We start from the raw sequence: 20,631 nt of genomic DNA on the forward strand, positions 1-20,631 counted from the left end.
TGTATCCAAGTCCACAGCCATGGCCTTGTTAGACGTTGAGAAAGCGTTTGATAATGTCTGGCACAATGGACTTGTATTCAAGCTTTGTAACTTCAACTTTCCATTACATCTGTTTAAAATCACCCGTAACTACCTCCAGCAAAGGTCGTTTAAGGTATCGTTGAATGGTTGTCTTTCCGACACGTTTTCCATCCCAGCAGGAGTCCCGCAAGGCAGTCTGCTGGGCCCCTTGCTTTACAGCATTTACACTTCCGACATTCCTCCCCTTGGAGACGGTTGCGTGTTTTTCCTGTTCGCAGATGATACCGCAATAGCCGTCAAAGGAAGGATGCCTAGCGAAATAACGAACAAACTTCAACGATGCCTTAACGCCTTTGCTGATTATGCCACCACGTGGAAAATCAAAATCAATGCCTCCAAAACACAAGCGATCATGTTCCTCCATCGGCAATCGCCCAAACTGAAACCGACTCCATCTTGTACTGTAATCATGGATGGCACAAGGGTTAAGTGGTCCGCCGAAGTAACCTATCTCGGGATGTTGTTCGATGAAAAGCTCCTCTCCCGTTCGCATGTGGAGAAAACCATAATCAAGTGTTCTGCCTTGGTTAGGTGTCTGTATCCGCTGATTTGCCGCAGATCCCGCCTCTCAAGGAGGTTCTGATAGGAGGTTCTCATGTGTAAAAGGTTATTAATAGTATGTGGAATCGTAGATTAGAATGAAGATTCGTCCTTGGCGTAACTCCCACTGTCTGGCAGTGGCATTACGGATAAAATCTGCCTGAAATCATTTCTTACGAATGCAAGAAGCTTGAACCAAGGAGTTAGAAGATGACGCAGCTACAATAACCCATTTCAAGAACGCAAGCATTCCGAAGCTATTTTCACACATGATAAGCCACGCTCCAATACATTATCGATGCAAATATACACCATTGATAATGTACTGAAACTTTCGATCAAGCAGTAGTGAGGCGTATTTAGTTAGTTTTGAAATGATCGTTTTTAATTAGATGGATATTTCCTATCGAGGGCAGAGGAACGAAAAGGTAAATAAACTTGATTGAGCGTAACTACGCGTAGGTTAGAACAGTCGGCACCACATGCAACGGATAAGTAATTTGAAAATTTTCACTTAATGCACTTTTCAACATCACTTCTGTACTTTCAAATTAACACTTTTTAAAAATGAAATTGTAAATTTATAACATTTCCACTAGAATGAAAACGACGCAGCAAAACAAAACACGTCATTTTCGCAGCGCGGTCTACTTCGATCTCCGGTTCGTGTCTAATCTATTTCGCACAAATTATTTTTATCTAGATAAAACATTTCTATGGTTTTGACAGATGGGATCGCTGCACATTTGAATCGGCCGTTATAGATTCTCGATCAAGAGTTAATTTTAAGTTTCATGTCGGTTTGTCGGTGGTATTTATGTGAGTTCATACTAATACATCATGGACATTGTTCGGATGATTCACGATACGCGTTGCATTTTTTTTATAAAATAATTTTTATACATTTTTATTATTTTTATCTCTTCTTTTAAATCGTTTCAAGACAAATATCGTCTCGCTCACGCTGTCTCTCTTTATATCTCTCTGTCTTTCTATTTGTTCACTTTTCTTAATCGTTTCAACGGTGTTTATCTATATTTAATAAAACCTAATAAAAAACAGCTCGTTTAAAACATTTTCCTTATTAAAACTGATTCTTTAAAAAAAAATGCACAATTAAAATACTTTTTTTACGTTGCGATTGATTTTTGCTTCTTTCTGTCATGATTGTTACAGATATTTTACTATGAACTCTGTGAGTGTGAGTTTAATTTATTGCAAATGCTACCCCTAGTCGGGTTCACTGGATATCTTTTCGTTTTGATCATCGCACACTGAGATTCTCGTTGAATAGTTGAGAACAGAGTTGAGAACAAAAAAAAAATGTCAACAAAATTTGTCTTTTTTTTTCCCGCTAAAAAAGAGAGAATTTCCATTTTTCCTACTAAGCTAGTTGCTGTTTTTTTTAAAATCGAGTTGATTGTTTTATAAAATCGTTACATTAAAAATTCTCAATAAAATATTACAGTTTTATTTTCGAATAGAAAAAAGTGTATTTTTATAATATTTGATCTGTCTGTTTTAGTGTGTGTGACTATGTACAACATCTACAAATGGGTCGAAGCCGTATATATTTGTTTGTTTATTTATTCTCCATGAGTCAGGAATGGTCCTTAAGGGGGCAAAAATCCCATTCCTAGTTCATTAGATGAGAAAAATACGATACGATCTGTATTGAAAAAAACATTACTCGCTAATTGTAGCACGTTTTCATTTGTATTTTTTTCGTGTAAAGAATTCCTAACCTATTAATCAGACCATGTTTCTTGAGTTTCTTGTCCGTACGCGTTATTATTTACAACAGGGGGTGACTAAAATTACGTTTTCTTTTTCTAAGCGAACAAAAATGTCATGTAGATTTAAAATGCAAAAGAGAGGATCGTTTCGCCTTTGTTTGTGCTTGTAAAAAAATGCGCACATTTGCTTTTGCTAAAATTGTCTGTTTATATATAAAAAAAGTATTGTACAATTTGTCTTTTATTTTCGAATAAAATCGTTTCGTTTCTTTTGTTAAGAAAGGAATTTACGCACACGGAGGAATGCTCGGTTTCCTCGTTTCGAATAATATCGTTCACTGACACATACGTACTTACAGGCGTAGTAGCACACTCACACATTCACACGCACATACATTAAGCAGTGTATTTCAGCACGCTCTGTTGTCCTTGAAGAGGGGAAGTCTTTTGCAACAAATTGTTTAAAAACTAGTTAAATTATCGAATAAATTATCACTATCACGCTTCGCCTTGGTCCTCGCATTGCGGACAATATTTGGCGAAGTGGAGGGGGAGACACTCTCTGTACAGGCTGACCGTGTCCCCGTTGAAGGGGACACGGCCCTTCAACGTTTCTCAACATTTAGGACGAGGCACTTGTAATAACTGTTTTTTTTCCCAGCGGTCTACGCTTACCTGGCACGGTTCCGCGATTAGATATAGATCGCTTCGGAACCCTTGTTGGCCTGATGGCCCGCGGTTGCAGCGCTCGTCACGTACACATTCATGTTGGCCGCGGCGGGCGACTGAACCCCTTCGGACCAGTCCGAAGTCGAGTGCGGCGAGGAACTAGACCAGTGGCCGGGCGATTCCGGCGATGGCGTCGGGTAGCTATCCAACGTCTGGACCAGATGCTGTGGCGTTATGCCCCCGCTGTGCTGGCTCGGTGGCGTTAGATACTGGTAGAACGACGACTGCTGGCTGTTCAGCGTTGACTGCTGGCAGTGCGCCGACGCGGAAGACAGCGGCGATAGGTGCGCCGACGACATGGTCGACGACGATGGCGACGAGATGGTGGTGGCGGTTGTGTTTTGCGATGTGGTTGCTTGAGATCCTTGACCTGCGAGGGGAGGGAGAGAGCATAGAAAGTGCGGAGTTAGTTGTTTGATTGATCTTGGGATGTACGTTATCTAGTTATGATCCACAGGTCTTTAAGCTTTTGCCATTCCTAGATTCTAGAGAAACTCTCTCTGTGAATCATTTCTGCTCTATGGAACTACTATGAGATGTTGAAGAACACTTCCCACGTCTAGAAAAACCTTTCTTAAGTTTTCGAGATCCTTGAGTGGATTATAGAAAAGCTTTTCAAGGTCTTAAAAAGCCATTTGTGTTCTACAGAAGCATTATCAGGTTCTAAAAAGGCTTTCATGATCTTCAAAACAACTTTGAAGTTCTGTTGAGAGTCTTGTCCGGGTTCTGAAATATCCTTCTAGAGCAGCACAAATTCATCTAGATTCTAAAAAAAATTCTTTCTAGATTAAAGATAAGCATTTGTGTGGTGGTAACCCTATCAGGGCTTTAGAGAACGATTTGTAATCTACACTACCCATAATTTCATATCTGTCCCGTATGAATAAGAAACTAAGCAAAGATGGAACTGATATGTGATTATGGGCAGACAATTCTAGATTCTAGCGAACGCTTTCTGGGTCTCAGAGCACCATTTTTGAATCTTAATGAACCCTTTTTAGATTCTAGAGAACCCTTTTTGGGATCTAGAGATACCTTTCTGGGTTCTAAAATACCGTTTTGTGATCTAGAGAGCCATTTGTAATCGACAGAACCATTGTGAAATTCTACAAAATGCATTCTGGGTTCTAGAGAACACGAAAGCGGAACTACTTTCAAGCATCGAGGGTTCTTAACTACCCTTCTTGAGGCCATTCTAAATTACCCTCGTGCTTACTCTTATTCTCCCCTACCTACATACATAGCCAATCAAATCCGCAAAGGAAAACCCACCTGTAGGACTGCAGAAGCCCGCCAGCTCCAGTCCGGAGGAACCGTTGACAAAGCTCATCTGCAGGTTGGCCAACATTGCACTGTTTGTGTTACTGCTATTGTTATTACTACTGCTCTGCTGTTGCTGTTGTTGCTGCTGCTGTCCACAGCCTATACTACCACTATTCTGCTGTTGTTGCTGTTGTTGCTGTTGCTGTTGCTGCTGCTGCTGCTGCTGTTGCATACTTCCGTTCGAGATCATTTGCACACCGTGCTTCTGCTGCTGGGCGTGCCTCATCGCTTGGATGTGCGTCGGCGAAGTCGGCAAACTGGGCCGCGTTTTAGCCGGCGATGGTGAACCTGTGGAAGATCGACGACTTGAGAAACCGCTCAAAATTAGCGGCAAAACTTCGGATAACTTACCGATATACCCCTGCGGCGACAGCGCCAGATTACTCTGCACCGAGTGCGGCGGCGATTGGTTCGAGTACGGTGGACTGAGACCACTCTCGCCCATCGCATGCATCGCGTGCATCATGTTGGCAGCCACATTGCCCCGCTGGTTCATCAGCAGGTCCTGGAAGGGCGTATTCCCAGTACCAGCACCCCCCATCGAGTAGCCATAGTTGTCCAAGTTGATGTTGTGCAGCGATTGCATCGATTGAGCACTCTGAAACATCGAAAAACATAGAATCTCATCGTCTTACACTCGCAAAACAAAAAACTCACCTTAATGCAATCCTCGTAGCTCGGTGGCTTCTTGGTGCCGCCGGTCATCGTATCCATCTGGTGCACGGCCATTGCATTCGAGTACAAACTGACTGTGTCGTACGGGCTGGGGATGTTGGCCAGCGGCGATTCCACGGAACTCAGCTGGTCGTCCGAAATCTGCACATCGCCAAGGTTCTGATTCTTCTTCAGCGCGGCTCCGTTCGGCTTCTTGGCCACTGCTTTCCGACGGATGCTGCCATCATTGTCCGGGCTGTTTGGGTTCAGTGGCCCTCCGACGGCTCCATTCACCTTGGCCCGCTTCTTCTGTTTACTCTGCTTCGTCGAGGCAATGATCGTCGGATGAGTAATCATATGCGGGTGCGTCGTCGGTGACATTATCGTGTTCGGGATCGTCGTCACCATCTGCGGACTGCGTGGAACGTGTTCATCCAGCAGTCGGACTATGTCCTGATGTATCCGTTCGCTGGCGACGTCCCGTGGTAACCGATCCATGTGGTCGGTGATATCCCGGTTGGCAAAGTTGTCCAGCAGAGCTTTGCACGCCTCAAACGATCCCTCGCGAGCGGCCAGGAATAGCGGAGTCTCGTCCTTATCATCCTGAGCATCCCGATTGGCACCGTGCGTTAGGAGAATGTTCACAGCATCTACATTGTTGACGGCCGCAGCCCAGTGTAGTGCAGTTTTGCCACTGTTATCCGCAGCGTTGATATCGGCGTCGGCAGTGATTAGATCTTCAACCATTCCTTCTATCGCAAGACGAGCCGCCAGTATCAGAGGTGTCGTTCCGTCGTGCATCCGGGCGTTTAGGTTAGTTGCCCGGTTCCTCAGCAAAATCTGGAACACACCCATGGCATCGGCAGCTACTGCTGCATGCAGAGGAGTACGGCCGGTATTGTCCTGGCTGTTGGCGTCGGCTCCAGCGTCTAGTAACCTCTTGGCTGCATCCGCCCGAGCGTAACGTGCCGCCAAGTGCAGGGAAGTCTCGCCAGTCTTATCCATAGTTGCATTAAGCTCGGCACCTTGGGCAACCAATTCAGAAATGATCTGAGCAGTCGAATCGTCAGCAGTGTCAATGTCTTCTCCCGAATCCATGCCTCCACCGCGAACCGCAGCCACCATCAACGGTGTCATTCCGCAAGGTCCTCGCACATCCACGTCATTATGGCCGCCATCGTGGTGCGTCGGAGGCGTCATCATAGCCGGATGATCTCGGATATCAGCAGCTTCAAAGTGCTGTTGCGACCACACCCTAGGTTCCGTTTCCTCGTAGTCCGTGATCGCGGTGTGATCACTCGAGTAACCCTGATCGATACCACGCATCCGTTTCGGCTGCGGCATCTCTGATTCGTCATCGCTGTTGCACCACTGCTGCGAGTTACCCATGTGTCCATTGGACATATCCACCATCGAAGGATTCTTGTTGAGATTGCGCATCTCCTGTCCATCCGGTCGTCTACGCGATGGCCTTCGAACGTTGGTATTGGCAGTGAAGAATCCTTCCGGGAACCATGTGACACCATGAGCTCGCTTGCGGTTAGCCACCAACACTCCGCACATGGCAAACAGTAGCAATCCGATGAAGAAACCAAGCAGTACGTAGTTTGTGTTCGTTTGCTCTGGAAGGCCATCGTCATCCGGGTTGACTCCTTTGACCTGATAAATCGGGAACTGCTTCGACAGAGAATGCTTCGAGGCCGTAGCGGCAAGGAACTCTGCAGCTTCACTGGCCGTTCCGAAGCACTCAGCACCAGTCATTCCGATGCACTTACGGTTATCCAACTCCAGGAAGACTTGAATACCGGTCTGACGGGTTTCCGTGTAGACCACGTGGTGCTTGCGTCCGAACTCGCTCTCAGCTAGTCCCTGCAGAGCGGTGCCACCCTTCCAGGGGAAGATCATCTCCATTCCGGCGTTGTTCTTCTTGATCCGAACCGTCGTCCTCAGCTGATGACCCAGATCACGCAGGAATTGAACAGAGTTCTTCTTAAACGTCTCCATATCCATCAGCAGGATGATCGAAATGGCACCTTCCGCCAATTGAGCCGGTTCCCTCTCGTTCTCGCAATCCAAACCGTCCCAGTTACACTCGGCATTGTTACATCCGTAGTCACAGAACCCATTGGCGTAGTGCTTCTGACAGTACGCATCGTAAACCGGATTGCATGGCTGTAGCTTCTTCTCGCAATCCCGTCCGTCGAACAAGCACTGAGCATTGTTACACTCCTCGTTGCAGAACCCGTCTTGGAACACTTCCCAGCAGTTGATACTGGCCGTGCAGTTCAACCACGGATTGATTCCCAGCGAACAGTCGTTTCCATCGAAGTCGCAAGCGTACGTATTGCACTCCTCGTCGCACCTATGGTTACCCTGCTTCTCCCGGCAACCCTTCTTCACGCACTGCGCTCTCTGATACTCCAAATCGATAGCATAAGTGTTCAGAATTCCCTTCTTCTTACTAGCACTCTCGAACCATCCCTTATACGTCGGATCATATGTGTTACAAGTCTTACCGGCCCACTTCGGCGGACAGAAGCACTCAAAGTCGCCCAGCTTATTCTGACAAGCGGCTCCCCTCTCGCACGGAGTCGAATTACACTCGTCCAGAATGTCCATCTCACAGTTGATTCCGCTGGTTCCCAGCGGACACTCGCATCGGTAACCTCCGTCGTCCGCAATCTGACATAATCCGTTAATGCACGGATTCGAATCGCAATCATGTCCGGAGAATTCACAATTCTTGCCGTAGTAGCCATCCGCGCATACACAGTGATGTCCGGATTGACGAGTTGAGCATAGACCGCCGTTCAAACAAGGCGAGTTTGCACAGAAGTCCACCTTAATCTCGCAGTGTCGTCCCATGTGACCCGGTTTGCAGTTGCAATGGTAGTCGTTGACCAACTGGACGCAGTCCAGCGTTCCCGGATTCGAACACGGATTCGACAGACACTCGTTGATGTCACCTTCGCAGCGAGATCCGACAAAGCCCGGCGGACAGCGACATTCGAACCCACCGACCTTGTCGATACAGCTTCCGTTGTTGTGGCATGCTCCCGGAACGCAATCGTCCGTGTTGATTTCGCACAGCACTCCGAGCGTACCCGGCGGGCACGAGCACTTGTAGTCGTTGATCAGATCGTGACAGATTCCTCCATTGCGGCAAGGATTCGGCTTGCATTCGTCGATGTTCAGTTCGCAGTTTTGGCCCTGAAAGCCCTTTTTGCAGATGCATTTGTACGATCCGATAAGATCCTTGCAGTGACCACCGTTTCGGCACGGTTGACTCTCGCATTCGTTGATCTCCTTCTGGCAGTAGGATCCGGTGTAGCCCTGCTGGCAATGGCAGCGATGGGAGTTTCCAAAGTCTTCACAAGTTCCGTTGTGGCACAGCATTTTCTGTTCGACTCGTTTTCGAATGGCTGCGTCCTTACAGGACACCATTTCTACGTCGCACAGCTTTCCGGTCCAACCTGGGGCGCAGATGCACTGGTAGACGTTCTCTCGTTGGATGCAGGTGGCGCCGTTTTCGCACGGAGACTGCGAACACCAGTCTACGTAGTCCATGCATTGCTTTCCGGTGTAGCCGTACGAACAGTGGCACGTGTAGTCGTTGTCGTAGTCGTAGCAGGTGGCACCGTTTCGGCACGGTTGCGAGTCGCATTTGTTGATCTTGTACTGGCAGTTGGCTCCGGTGAACCCGGCTTGACAGGAACAATTGTAGCTATTGATTCCGTCGATGCAAGTGCCACCGTTCATGCAGGAGCTTTCCGTGCAGTCTTCGTCGTTGGTTTGGCAGTTCATTCCGCTGAAGCCCAGCGGACAGGTACAGGTGTAAGAATTGACGTATTGCGTGCAAGTTGCTCCGTTCTGGCAAGGCAAGGACAGACACTCGTTGACGTCGACTTCGCAGTGTTTGCCCTCGAAGCCATCGACGCAAAGACAAGTGTAGTCTCCGATACCGTCCAGGCAGGTTCCACCATTTTGACACGGGAAAGAAGCACAGTCGTCCGTATTGACCGTGCAATCGCGCCCTTCGTAGCCCTTGGCGCAAAGGCATTGATACGATCCGTTGGTGTTTCTGCAGGTGGCACCATTTCGACACGGTGAGGATAGAGCACACTCGTTAATGTCTTCGTCGCACAGTCTTCCGGTGTAGCCTAGCGTACAGCTACAGGAGAAGTCCATATAGTTCGGACTTGGCGAGCATTTGGCACCGTTACGGCAGCGATTTGGCAGGCAAGGATCCATCTTCGATTCGCAATCCCGTCCAGTGAACGGAACTCGGCAAACGCATTTGTAGCCGTTGACTAGATCGATGCAGGAACCTCCATTGCGGCAGGGATTGTTGACGCAGTCATCGATGTTGATTTCGCAGTTTCTTCCCGAATATCCCGGCATACACTGACAAGTGTAGGAGTTCAACCCGTCGCGACAGATTCCGCCATGTTGACAAGGGTTCGATCCACATTCATCGATGTCCGTCTCGCATCGTCGGCCTCCATATCCCGGTGGACAATGGCAGATAAACTGGTTAACACCATCCTCGCACCGTCCTCCGTTGATGCACGGATTCGAAGCACACTCATCAACATCGCTCAAACACCTGGCATCGAAGTACCCGCGAGGGCACTCGCACCGGAAGCCATTGACCAAATCCATACAAACTCCACCGTTGGCGCAGGGATCCGAAGCACACTCGTTGATATTCGTCTCACAGTGCGTTCCCATAAACCCTGGTACACACTGGCACGTGTACCTGTTGATTCCGTCGATGCACTTGGCTCCGTGCCTACACGGATTGCTGTGACACTCGTTTACGTTAACCTCACAATTCGGGCCGGAAGTTCCCGGCTGACAGCGGCAAATGTATCCTCCAACCAGGTCCTCGCAGTGCCCTCCAAACTGACATGGGTTCGATTCGCACTCGTTGATCTGAATCTGGCACAGGTACCCGGTGTAACCCGCATTGCACTGGCACGTAAACGAATTGTCCCCGTCGATGCAGGTTCCCCGGTGGCACGGATTCGATGCGCAGTCGTTGATGTTCGTCTCGCAGGACATTCCCGTATAGCCGGGCGGGCACTCGCACGTGTACCCAGCAATCGAATCGTGGCAGATGCCCCCATTTCGACACGGCTGCGACATACAATCGTCGATGTTGATCTGACAGCGCAGCCCGGTAAAGCCGATGGCGCAGGTACACTTGAACGAGTTGATCAGATCCCGGCAGATGCCACCGTTCAGACACGGGTTGGTGGCGCACTCGTCGATGTCGATCTCGCACTGCGTTCCGGTGAATCCTGCAAGCGGGAATGGGAGAGGTTAGAATTTCGATAGTTTGTTTTTTTCTGGATTTTGGATTCACTTATCGGATTATTCTAGAAAGATGAAAAGGTCAAGTTCAGCTGGGAATCGCGAGTTTTACTGGATTAGTGCAAGTTGGAAGTTTTCTTTGTTTTTAAATAGGGTACAAATTTCCCGAATCTGACCAAGCAAATCGATTAACGTACCCCATTCCAGTCAAAATTCTAGTACTACTCTATGTTTGTTGACTATGATTTGCTATGAAGGATTGACAGATAAAATGAGGGGTTCGTGGATTTTCCTTTGTTTCGAAGGGTGCATCGATTAGCTTGGGTCCGAAGAGAGTACCAGAGCTGAGCCAAAAAGTTGAGCACGTTTCTTCGGGACCTTCTAGTCTTAGAGTTACCTCTATGGTCTTACTGTGCCGCATTTAAGCGGCAAGATTATTCAGAAAACATCGGGCATCGAATCGAAGATTTAAACACGATGCTTCAGAATCCAATAAATGGATGAAACGTGGACATCTCGTACCGAACGTTCCGTTTTTGGTAAATATTTATATGATTTATTGGTCGTTGGAAGCATCTAGGCTAGAGAGGTTAAGGGATGCCTCCATTTTTCTCTGACTTCCTAACCTTCTATGACTTATGGTTATAGCGCCATTACACGCTTTTTGAATAAGTCTGTAAATTTAATAAAACTCGTTCGAGTAAACGTATCATATTTTTGTTTGGATCTGTAAGCGTATAGAATTCATATATACAGGAATCTCAAATCATTCGGTACCTATGTCCTCAAACAAGTGAACGCAACAAAATCACCTTCGTTGAAACATGCTCATCATTCAACCTAAACCGACCACCCTATTTCCTAGTATTCTTCGTTCGATTTATTCAAATCATCTGCGCGCCTATCGCAAATTGGCCATCTGTCTTAGGCGTTCGAATACTTTTTAGTTGTCTGGGAGGCGCAGACGGCAGACGAGACCACCTGCCTCCAGCAGACGAGACCACCTGCCTCCAGCAGATACATAGATAAATACTAGCCAAAAGCCTAGCGTCGCTCGATCGTCAATTTGGCACAAACAGCACAAACGCAGCACGATCGATGTGGGAAAATCTGCCGATCGACGCCAGCTAGGCTGCGTACCGTACGTGATCGGAGTACACCAAATAGCGGACAATCACGCTTCGCATTTATCGATTCCAGAGTTGGTACACTGGCAAATTTAGAACCGGCTACGGAGTGCGAAAAATTACTCTTGTTACATAAGGTGGTGTACAAGGGGCCATCTTGTAAACACCAAGCGCCATCTGTGCAATGACAATAAATCACACTTCCCTCTGTCATACTTGGATTTCAGTTCGCCCCGCGCTGAAGTTGCCACAGTCACGCCCTTGCTTTCAAGCTTTCAATCAATTAGCCTACTTATGGAATTCGCAGACAACATGACAGCCCAAAACAAAGCAAGCAATACACACTTATTGCAATCGGTGTTATTTTGGGATTACGCCATCTCGTGCAGATTCACGGTGACAGGAGGTCACCTCCATGAAGTGGAGGTTGTCCGCAATTTTGGTTGACAGCGCGCGGGTTGTCTTTTTTGAACCGTCGTCGACGTTGTCGCCAACACAGTCGGTAACGGTGAAAAATGAGCTCCAAAAACGACCCGAATATTGCTTATTAATTTAATTTAAGATTCGTGTTTTTTTGTTTCCTCTGCTTTATGACCCCAGGGAACCGTGCACAGTGCGAAAAGGGTACCGTACGGTCCCGTCCCGTCGTTGTCGTCGCTGTGTAATCGTTTATCTTCACTGTTGTTGTTGTTTGTTGCTGCTGCTGCTGCTGCTGCTGCGAGATTAAGGATCGAGAAAATTAAAAAACTGCGTAGGCGTGTCGCGCATTCTGCGGGGTTTGCAATTTTTCTCAATCGTCGTATGCTGCCGCTATTCGCATAACAGCCCTATGTCCTAGGGGGATTCATATCGACATGGGACTCTTCTGGTGGTCGTGGTCGTAAAAATTGAATATTTTAAGAAAATTCGACGAAGATCCCTGCGGGATACGCGCCTCCCACCAGTATTGTTTGGCATATTCCGAGAAGATTATTGGGGTTCAACGCCATTCTCATGCCAATTTTTCGTCTAGATATACTGCGCCAGCTGAAACGAAAATTGCACAATTCACGTTGCAGCAGCAAACGACCAATCCCAGCCAATCGGACGGCACTCTTTCTATAATTCCGTATTATTGACACACGAAGAGCATTACATTTTATGTTTATTTATCCTTCGCCTAAGTACATATTTTATGCTTTATTATTGTGGGCCTCGGGGCCATTCGGCTATGAACGGCGGTCCACCTCTAATCGTTCACACAACATTATTCGGTTGTGGTCACGGCGACCGTGTTGGCTCCAGTGGTACATAGCCGGTACAGTGTCGGGCAAAATGATTGCACTGTCGTTAAATAGCCGTAGCGAAGGATGGAATTTGAGCAGAATCTGGGTAGGTTACGTTTAGCGTGTTGTGTTCACAGTTGGGGGTTGAGTCAATATAAGAACGTCAAAAAGAGTGTTGTGAGCAGACATTTTTGCCGTGAGACATTGGAAGCGGAACACTTTTTCATTTTTTCTGATACATTGATTCATCTGAGATGCTCGAAAACTTGATCTATAGTTGAAGAATTTAATTTTGTATCATTTTTGCAAGGATTCTGCTAGTGTTCAGGAATATTTTTGTTGAGAAAAATGCAAAATTCCAATAGTGCCTTAGTGGTTATGATCTTCCGGAATTCTTGTGTGTGAATAGTTTAGGTGCAAATCAGTTCAGATGTGTGGAAAATCGTAAAATAAGACAACTACCGATGGAAACTGGCAAGATGTTCAATGAAAAATGCTTTAATTTGAGCTGTGAAAAATCCTTCTTCTGACGTAAACAAACGGTTTGGTTGACGTTTCCTCTCGAACTCGCGTGGTGCCCTCTGCGTTGGTGGTGCATTAAAAGGCCTATTACTTGACGTACTAGCGTATCCCATTCTTGTACTAGAATCTGTCAAAGTGTGTGTTTGTTTTGATTCACTGGGGGCGAACAGGAAATTATCGCAACACAGTAAATTTACTATCAAATCTCCTGTATTTATCGGATAAAAACAAAATTTGTAGAGCACTTTAAAACATACACTACACATTGGTCAGTTTACATTATATTGGATCAGTTATTGGAGGTTGTTTGGTAAAATCCTCGACACTTTCACTTCAAGCCGTCCATAAGTACAGCCACTAACCCCTCATTGTTTCTGTCAAACTTTCATAGCGAATCAAAACAAACATTATGTAGTACTGGAATTTTGACTAGAATGGGGTACGCTAATAGATTTGCTTGGGACCAATAGGCTAGTCAAGTAGTGAGCCAATTTAAAATCATTAGTTTCGTATTGATTGTTGGTACAGTCGTAATCGGACTTTTTTTAAATTTTGTATCCACTTCCTAAGCATGTCATTTGCATCCTTTGCTTCCTCCATGGTTTTTCCATAGAGGTAACTCTAAGACCAGAAGGTCCCGAAGAAAAGTGCTCAACTTTTTGGCTCAGCTCTGGTACTCTCTTCGGTCCCAAGCTAATCGATGCACCCCTCGAAACATAGGAAAATCCACGAACCCCTCATTTTATCTGTCAAACTTTCATGGCGAATCAAAACAAACATAGTGTATTATGTCTGCATCTTTTTTCCATTCATTACAGACTTCGTTTCTTCTTCTGCATCGCTTGCTTTTTCTTTATCTGCATCCGGGACTTCATTGTCTTCATCAATTATTTAAGCATCTTTCCTCCGCTCCGTTTTCTTCCTACATCCTGCACTTTCCTTTCCTTTCCACCATTGCCCTTCAAAGTTTTCGATGAACGTTGGTTTCATGCAGGAGCTTTTGCAACCGCTTTTCAGTATCCTGGTCGTTGCGCAACGCCGATAAAGGCTTGTGGAATCGATTTCGTATTTCGTCCTGGCCACTTCAAATTCCCTACAGTGCAGAATAATGTGGCGAACGTCAACAACGGTCCCACAGCATTCAAATGCTGGCGGAGTCTTACTCTGTACACGGCGAATGAGAACGACCCAAATTTGAGTTTTGTTCACTCATAATCGCCAAAAGTGCAGGAACTCAGCGTTGAGTAAATTTGTCTCATGGTTTCCTAAAATGTTTCAAACCTAAAAAATCTGCCGCAAAATGAGGAAATTGACGAAAATTTTATTCAGTCTCGGAGTAGCACCAATAGACTGAGTGAATCCAATCTTTACTTTTCTCAAATTCGGGAATTTTTCCCTGGAAAATCCTGGAAAAACCTGGGAAAACATGCGACAAATTTTGCTCATCGCTGAGTTCCTGCACTTTTGCCGATTATGAGTGAACTAAACTCAAATTTGGGTCGTTCTCATTCGCCGTGTACGGATCGATCCACTTCTTCGTTTCCCTTTTGACCTCCTTCAGCTTGACATCTGTCAATTGACGAAATACTTGGTTCACGTTCTTGATGGCATCATTCCTGGGTACGGCGACGTTGATTGATGGACTGTTTCGCGCTTCACTGGCCAGTCGGTTTGCTTCTTCGTTACCGCGGATTCCGGCATGACCAGGGATCCAACAAAGGTGGATCAGCCGTCCAAGTAATGAGCGCTCGATTATCTGGATCCACGGATGCAGCGATCTTCCACTCGCTACCGTCGAAAGACAGCTAGCCGAATTAGACAGAATGATAACACGTTCGTTTGATGCTCTCACTGCGATGACGGCCGACTTGATTACAAAGGCCTCCGCCGAAAACATGCTACACGTTGACGGTAGACCTATTGCTTGCTGAATGCTGCTGCTAAATACACCTGTTCCCGCACTTCGTATAAATGGCCAAAGCACGGCTCAAACCGGTTTGCCAGCAACTCCTGCACGATGGGACGCACTGTATTCGGGGGATCCCTAGCTTTCACCTGCCGTTTCACATCCCAAACAATATGCGGCTTTGGTTCATACCATTCTCGGTGGGCGAGACTCGGACTGGAAGATTGATATTCCTGGAATCCTTTTCCATCAAGCGAATTGCAACACGAATTATAGCTTGCAGAACCATTAGATCGAACGGCAATGTGCCTGTTTAAGCCATGATCACTGGAATCGAACTGTTGAAGTACGCCCCTGAGGCGAACCGGACCATCCGGTTGTACATGGGAGCAACCACCTTCGCTCTACTGAGGAGCCCGATACCGTAGATAAGTCCCGACGGGACGATTGCCGATCCGATAAACAACAGAGAATCACGTTGCCCTCGCTTAAGTTTAGCCCCGGTTATCTTCAAGACCCGTAGCCTAGAGTCGCACGTGGTTTTGACTATCTTGCAATGGTGTTTGACCGAACAGCGACCGGTCAAGGTTGACGCCAACAACTTTCAGTTGATTCGTCTTCGGTACAACTGCGCGATCGATGAAGATATCGTTGCTGGGTTCTCGACGGGCGTTGGGACTGCCGTAGAAAATGCTTGATTTTGTCGCGGCAATTCTGAAGCCGACGCTTTTCGCTCACTTGTCGACAGCTTCTCGATACAGAGGACGCTCCTCATTCCTCCGTACCATCAGCAAAATATCATCCGCATAGAGAAGCACGGTGACAGTATGCGGCACCACTCAGAACGGACAACACTGACCCTTGGAGGACTCCATTCTCCAATGGCACCCGGAAAGACCTCTCGGCGAGGAAGCTGTTCAGCGCGTTGAACATGCGCCCACCGATCTGCAACTTCCGCATAGTGCACAAGATACCGTAGCGCTAGGAGGTATCGTACGCTTTGGACAGATCAATCAGTGTTCGTTCTGATTTGGCAATGACCTATCCAACTCCGTCAAGTATGTATCGACGCTTCCAACTCAGTCGTCAATCTGCGGTTCACGATACGTTCGAACACTTTTCCGATACAGTTGGTGAAAGTTATAGACCGGAAAGCAGCAAGTCCAGATAGTGGTTTGTCATTGTCCGGCTCCAAAAATGGCAAAAGACGTTTTTGGATGCATTCAGTCTTGTAAATTTCACCATCGATGGTGCCTGTGTGAAGAAAATTTCACTTTGCTTTCCACAGTTGCAGGTATTTTGATGCGAATTTCGACATTTTTTCTTCATTCTGAAACTATCATCCATTTTGAACTTATCTTTTCTGGTGTAAAACTTATGTCCTGGTATTAGTTGGAAGTTAGCTTTGACTTACATTTGTTTTATCATCCATCTCACAGCAACTGTATCATCGTTCACACAGCATCTGCATTGGCGTTCATCGCTGTTTCGGAAAATTTTGAACCTTGACCTTCTGGACGTAACTTTGCAAAACGCCGACCTTTTTGGCAACATGACGTGTTGAAATGTTGTGAATGTGTTCTGATGAAATCTCGCGTAACATTTGATAAGAGCCTATGACCAAAATGTAAACAAATCGTTTTTGACGTAGGACTACGTCTGTGATTTCTATATGGGGGTACACTTTGTGAAAACCGAAAATGGAACATGTAACAAAATTATGAAAGATTTTGAACGGTAACAACTCAGCTGCCTCTGGACCAATTTCAATAATTTTATCACCAATCGATGAGAAATATTTCTACGCATCTGTTAAATCTAACACTTTATCATTTTTCGAAACATCACTTTTGAAAATTGCACGAATGTGCAACTGTTACTATGATAATTAAATCACCGATTGCCTGCGAAAAACGACTTCCCTAATACAGATTTCAAAGTTGAAGTTGAGTTGAAACACAGAATTCAAAGATGAGCTCTGGGCCATCCATGTCAAGCACGTCATACTAAAGAGTATAAACAGAGAGAACCCCGAAGAAATTCCTATTCCTACACAAAACGCAAGCTCCTGCTGCAGTTAACAAATAAGATTTATTATATAAGACCACGTAGTCCTATCCTAATTAGAACACGACTCAGCGACTGAATTCAGTTGACTCAGAGCATTTTCATTCCATACGAAATTTACTCATATTTGGGAAAACCTGCAGGAACTCATAGCTAATGAGTAAATTCCGTGTAGGTCCTACTGCTTGAGGCAGGGCCGATGATTTGTTTTGCGTAAAAGGCTTAGTAAAGGGCCTACCATTTTCTGATGCCAAGCAAAACGGCTTAACAAAAAGGGCCTCACCATTGAAAGATTCTCAAAAAGGCTTGTTAATTTATAAAATTGAATTGTTATCGATTTACAAGTATTTAAAAAAAATCGCATAATTTGTATGTTGTTACTATTGTTATGGTAACAATATAATTGCCTAAAATACTTCAATTTCCTTATATATTAATTAAATAGTGGCGGATTTACAATTCATTTTCTGGTTTTTTACATTTTGGACATAGGCCCTTTTCAAATGTTACGCGAGAAATTGCCCTGCTCCGCGCTTGGATCCAATGTCAACCGTTCCTTGAACCTTTTTAGAACTTTTTTTTAACTAGTTCGTTTATTTACTAGGCTCAGTTGTGGGTGACGCTTTGCGGAGCCAAAAATCAGTCATGGAGGGGATGGTCACATCAAACTCTAACATCAGACAATCGTAGATCGCCTGCATGTAGGGAAGATCACGGGTTCCCAATACATCTCTTACTTCACGGAAAGGTTGTCTACCTCGGGTCACTAGGGTATCCAACAGTAGTACTCTTGAGACGGTTGAATTACAGATTTGCAGCATTTTTCCCAAAGCACGCTGAGACCGCTCCAAGGGGGACGACTCATCTAAACCTCAATTCTAGATCCTCGAAAAATCTCACACTAGCGAATCAATCTTCGAAAATTTGTCTTTCATTTCTCGCATCTGCAGGAAATCTTCAGAATTGTCATCAATCAATATCTTTTTTTATAATCAGCGTGCGCGCAACTAGCCAATCTTTCCTGAATCGTACATAGAGTCGTCCCCCTCGTACAGCTCCGGATTTTCCATGTTAGCGTAAACAATTTTTTTTTCCTATACTTCAAGGGGTGCTTCAATCAGCTTGGGACCGAAGGTCTGGTACTTCCTAAACCAAAAGATTGAGAACGGTTTTTCGGGATCCCCTGGTCTTAGAGTTGGTCATCCGCTATAGTTGAGCGATCGGTTGAGCGCTAGAGGTTGAGCTAAAGCACTCTAGTAAAAGTATGGACGACCGTCACCACAAAACTGTTCCAATCGAGCAAAGCAATGCATTTTGAAGGTTAGATTGAATCAACTTTGGACAAACCTCCATACTTTTACTTAGAGGACTTTAGGTTGAACGGATTTAGGTATTTTCGGTACAGTTGGGAACCGAAAAACCCCACCCCACCCCCAAACGTAAATCGATTTTACTCTCGTTCTATACGTTATACATGTCGTAAATAGTGCGCTGTACAGCGCATCATTGTGCGACTACAGCGCACTTCTTCCAAACGCTAGTGAGTTTTCCGGTTTTCAACTGCACCGATAGTACTGTCAAATTTTAACAACCTGCCGTTTAGCGAGAACATCTGAGGGATTATCCTATAACCGAACTTCCTCCGAGTTTAAATTGTTTCAAGATCTCTTAATTCTACCAAGATTTCAGAACATCTACGAACTCTTAATCGAACTTCCACAAAAACTCTTAAATGTTCTTCGAATATGCCTGATCATCTGGGAAATATCCCTAGATATCAAACGAAGTTCATTGAGCTTTTTTGAAGTAAGATCTTTGGCAAACTGCTACAAATTGTTTTAACCTGAAACGAAGATTTCCGATGTTCTTAGAAGTTTGAATGTTTAAATTTTACGTAGTTCCTTGAATTGCTACGTAATTTGCTTTACTTCTACCAGGGAATGAAGGTTACCTATTCTCTAGTGTGCATATTAAATTTCAATATATGCTATATCTCGAGATCTTTTATATCTGGGAACATACAATTGTCAAGGCAAAGTCGATCAGCTAACCAAGGACTTCTACATGGTGGACTTCTACATGGTTGGAAGTGTATATGCACACTAGCGTACTCATTACGTGGCGCTAGTGTGCATATACACTTCCAAAATGTGCGATATTTTGACATTCTGACCACTTGGGAAGTTTCAGTCATCGAAAAACTTGTTCAAGCAACCAGAGCCTTTTGAATGGTGAACAAATCAGTTCAGAATTCTACCACCATTCGAAAGAATAATTTCCCAGATAATCATTATCACAAGATAAAGCTCACAAGTTCACTACAATTCTGAACTAATCTACTCATCAATTGAAAGGTTTTAGCTATCTGAGCAACGTTTTCGAAAACAGCAACTACTCAGCTGGTTAGGATCTCAAAATATAACATATACTGGAAGTTTACATGTCCACGAGCGCCGCATGATGGCAGAATTCTGAACTAATTTGGCTACCATTCGAAAGGTTTTAGCTATCCGAATAACTTTGCCAAAGACAGCAACATTAAATAAGGACAGATTGCGAGCTGTATTACACAGTGTATATTTTGATATCAGTGGATTACCGTTTTCCTGGCTGATCATGATGTGTAACGAAGTTGTACCAACAATCAATACGAAACTAACGATTTTAAATTGGCTCACCACTTTAGTAGCCTATTGGTCCCAAGCAAATGATTAACGTACCCTATTCTAGTCGAAATTCTAGTACTACGCAATGTTTGTTTTGATTCGCTATGAAAGTTTGACAGATAAAATGAGGGGTTATTGGTTTTACCTATGTTTCGAGGGGTGATTCGACAAGCTTGGGACCGAAGATAGTACCAGAGGTGAGCCAAAAAGTTGAGCACGTTTCTTCGGGAGCTACTTGTCTTAGAGTTACCTCTATGGTTGTACACTGATCATGATTTCGTTAAAAACGCGTCGCGAAACATCGGAAGCTGCATTTTTATGTTTCTCGTTGCTATCCGCGAAGTTCCACGAAGTATCCTGAACATGTTTGGATTGCAAGAACTATTTAAAGCCCATTAAACATCACTAAACTTCTACAAATTTCTCTGAACATCTAAAATATTCCCCGCATTCATATGAAGTTCACTGAAGTGCTTCAAAGTTTGCTGAACTTATACTTAACTTGCTGCACTTTTAGAGAGTTTCCTGAACCCAGTTCAGCGCAGTATCCTTAACTTCTACGAAATTGCTTGAAGTTCAAAGAAGTTCCCAGAACTTTTACGAAGTTTCCCAATCTGCTAAGAAGTTTCCTGAAATCAAATGATGTTTCGATGATTTTCCTGAACTGCTCTAAAGACTCTATTTTATAAATCTGAGTAC

At 45.1% G+C, this 20,631-nt stretch overlaps 1 protein-coding gene across 1 annotated transcript in view; it reads right to left on the bottom strand.

Moving 5' to 3' along the window:
- Positions 1–1,800: 1,800 nt before the first annotated feature.
- The window catches only part of N (neurogenic locus Notch protein), a 247,721-nt gene continuing 228,890 nt past the window's right edge, over positions 1,801–20,631 (bottom strand). Inside the window, exons 8-11 of the mRNA XM_065218825.1 lie at positions 5,067–10,366; positions 4,761–5,007; positions 4,359–4,697; positions 1,801–3,456 (exon numbers count right to left, since the gene is read on the bottom strand). Coding sequence (XP_065074897.1) covers positions 3,050–3,456; positions 4,359–4,697; positions 4,761–5,007; positions 5,067–10,366 — 6,293 coding nt within the window. The 3' untranslated portion in view covers positions 1,801–3,049. The remainder of the gene's footprint in view (positions 3,457–4,358; positions 4,698–4,760; positions 5,008–5,066; positions 10,367–20,631) is intronic.

The sequence above is a fragment of the Ochlerotatus camptorhynchus genome, unplaced genomic scaffold, assembly GCF_037179485.1.
Source record: "Ochlerotatus camptorhynchus isolate MF236.1 unplaced genomic scaffold, CSIRO-AGI_Acam_v1.1 ptg000094l, whole genome shotgun sequence".
Taxonomy (NCBI): Eukaryota; Metazoa; Arthropoda; class Insecta; order Diptera; family Culicidae; genus Ochlerotatus; species Ochlerotatus camptorhynchus.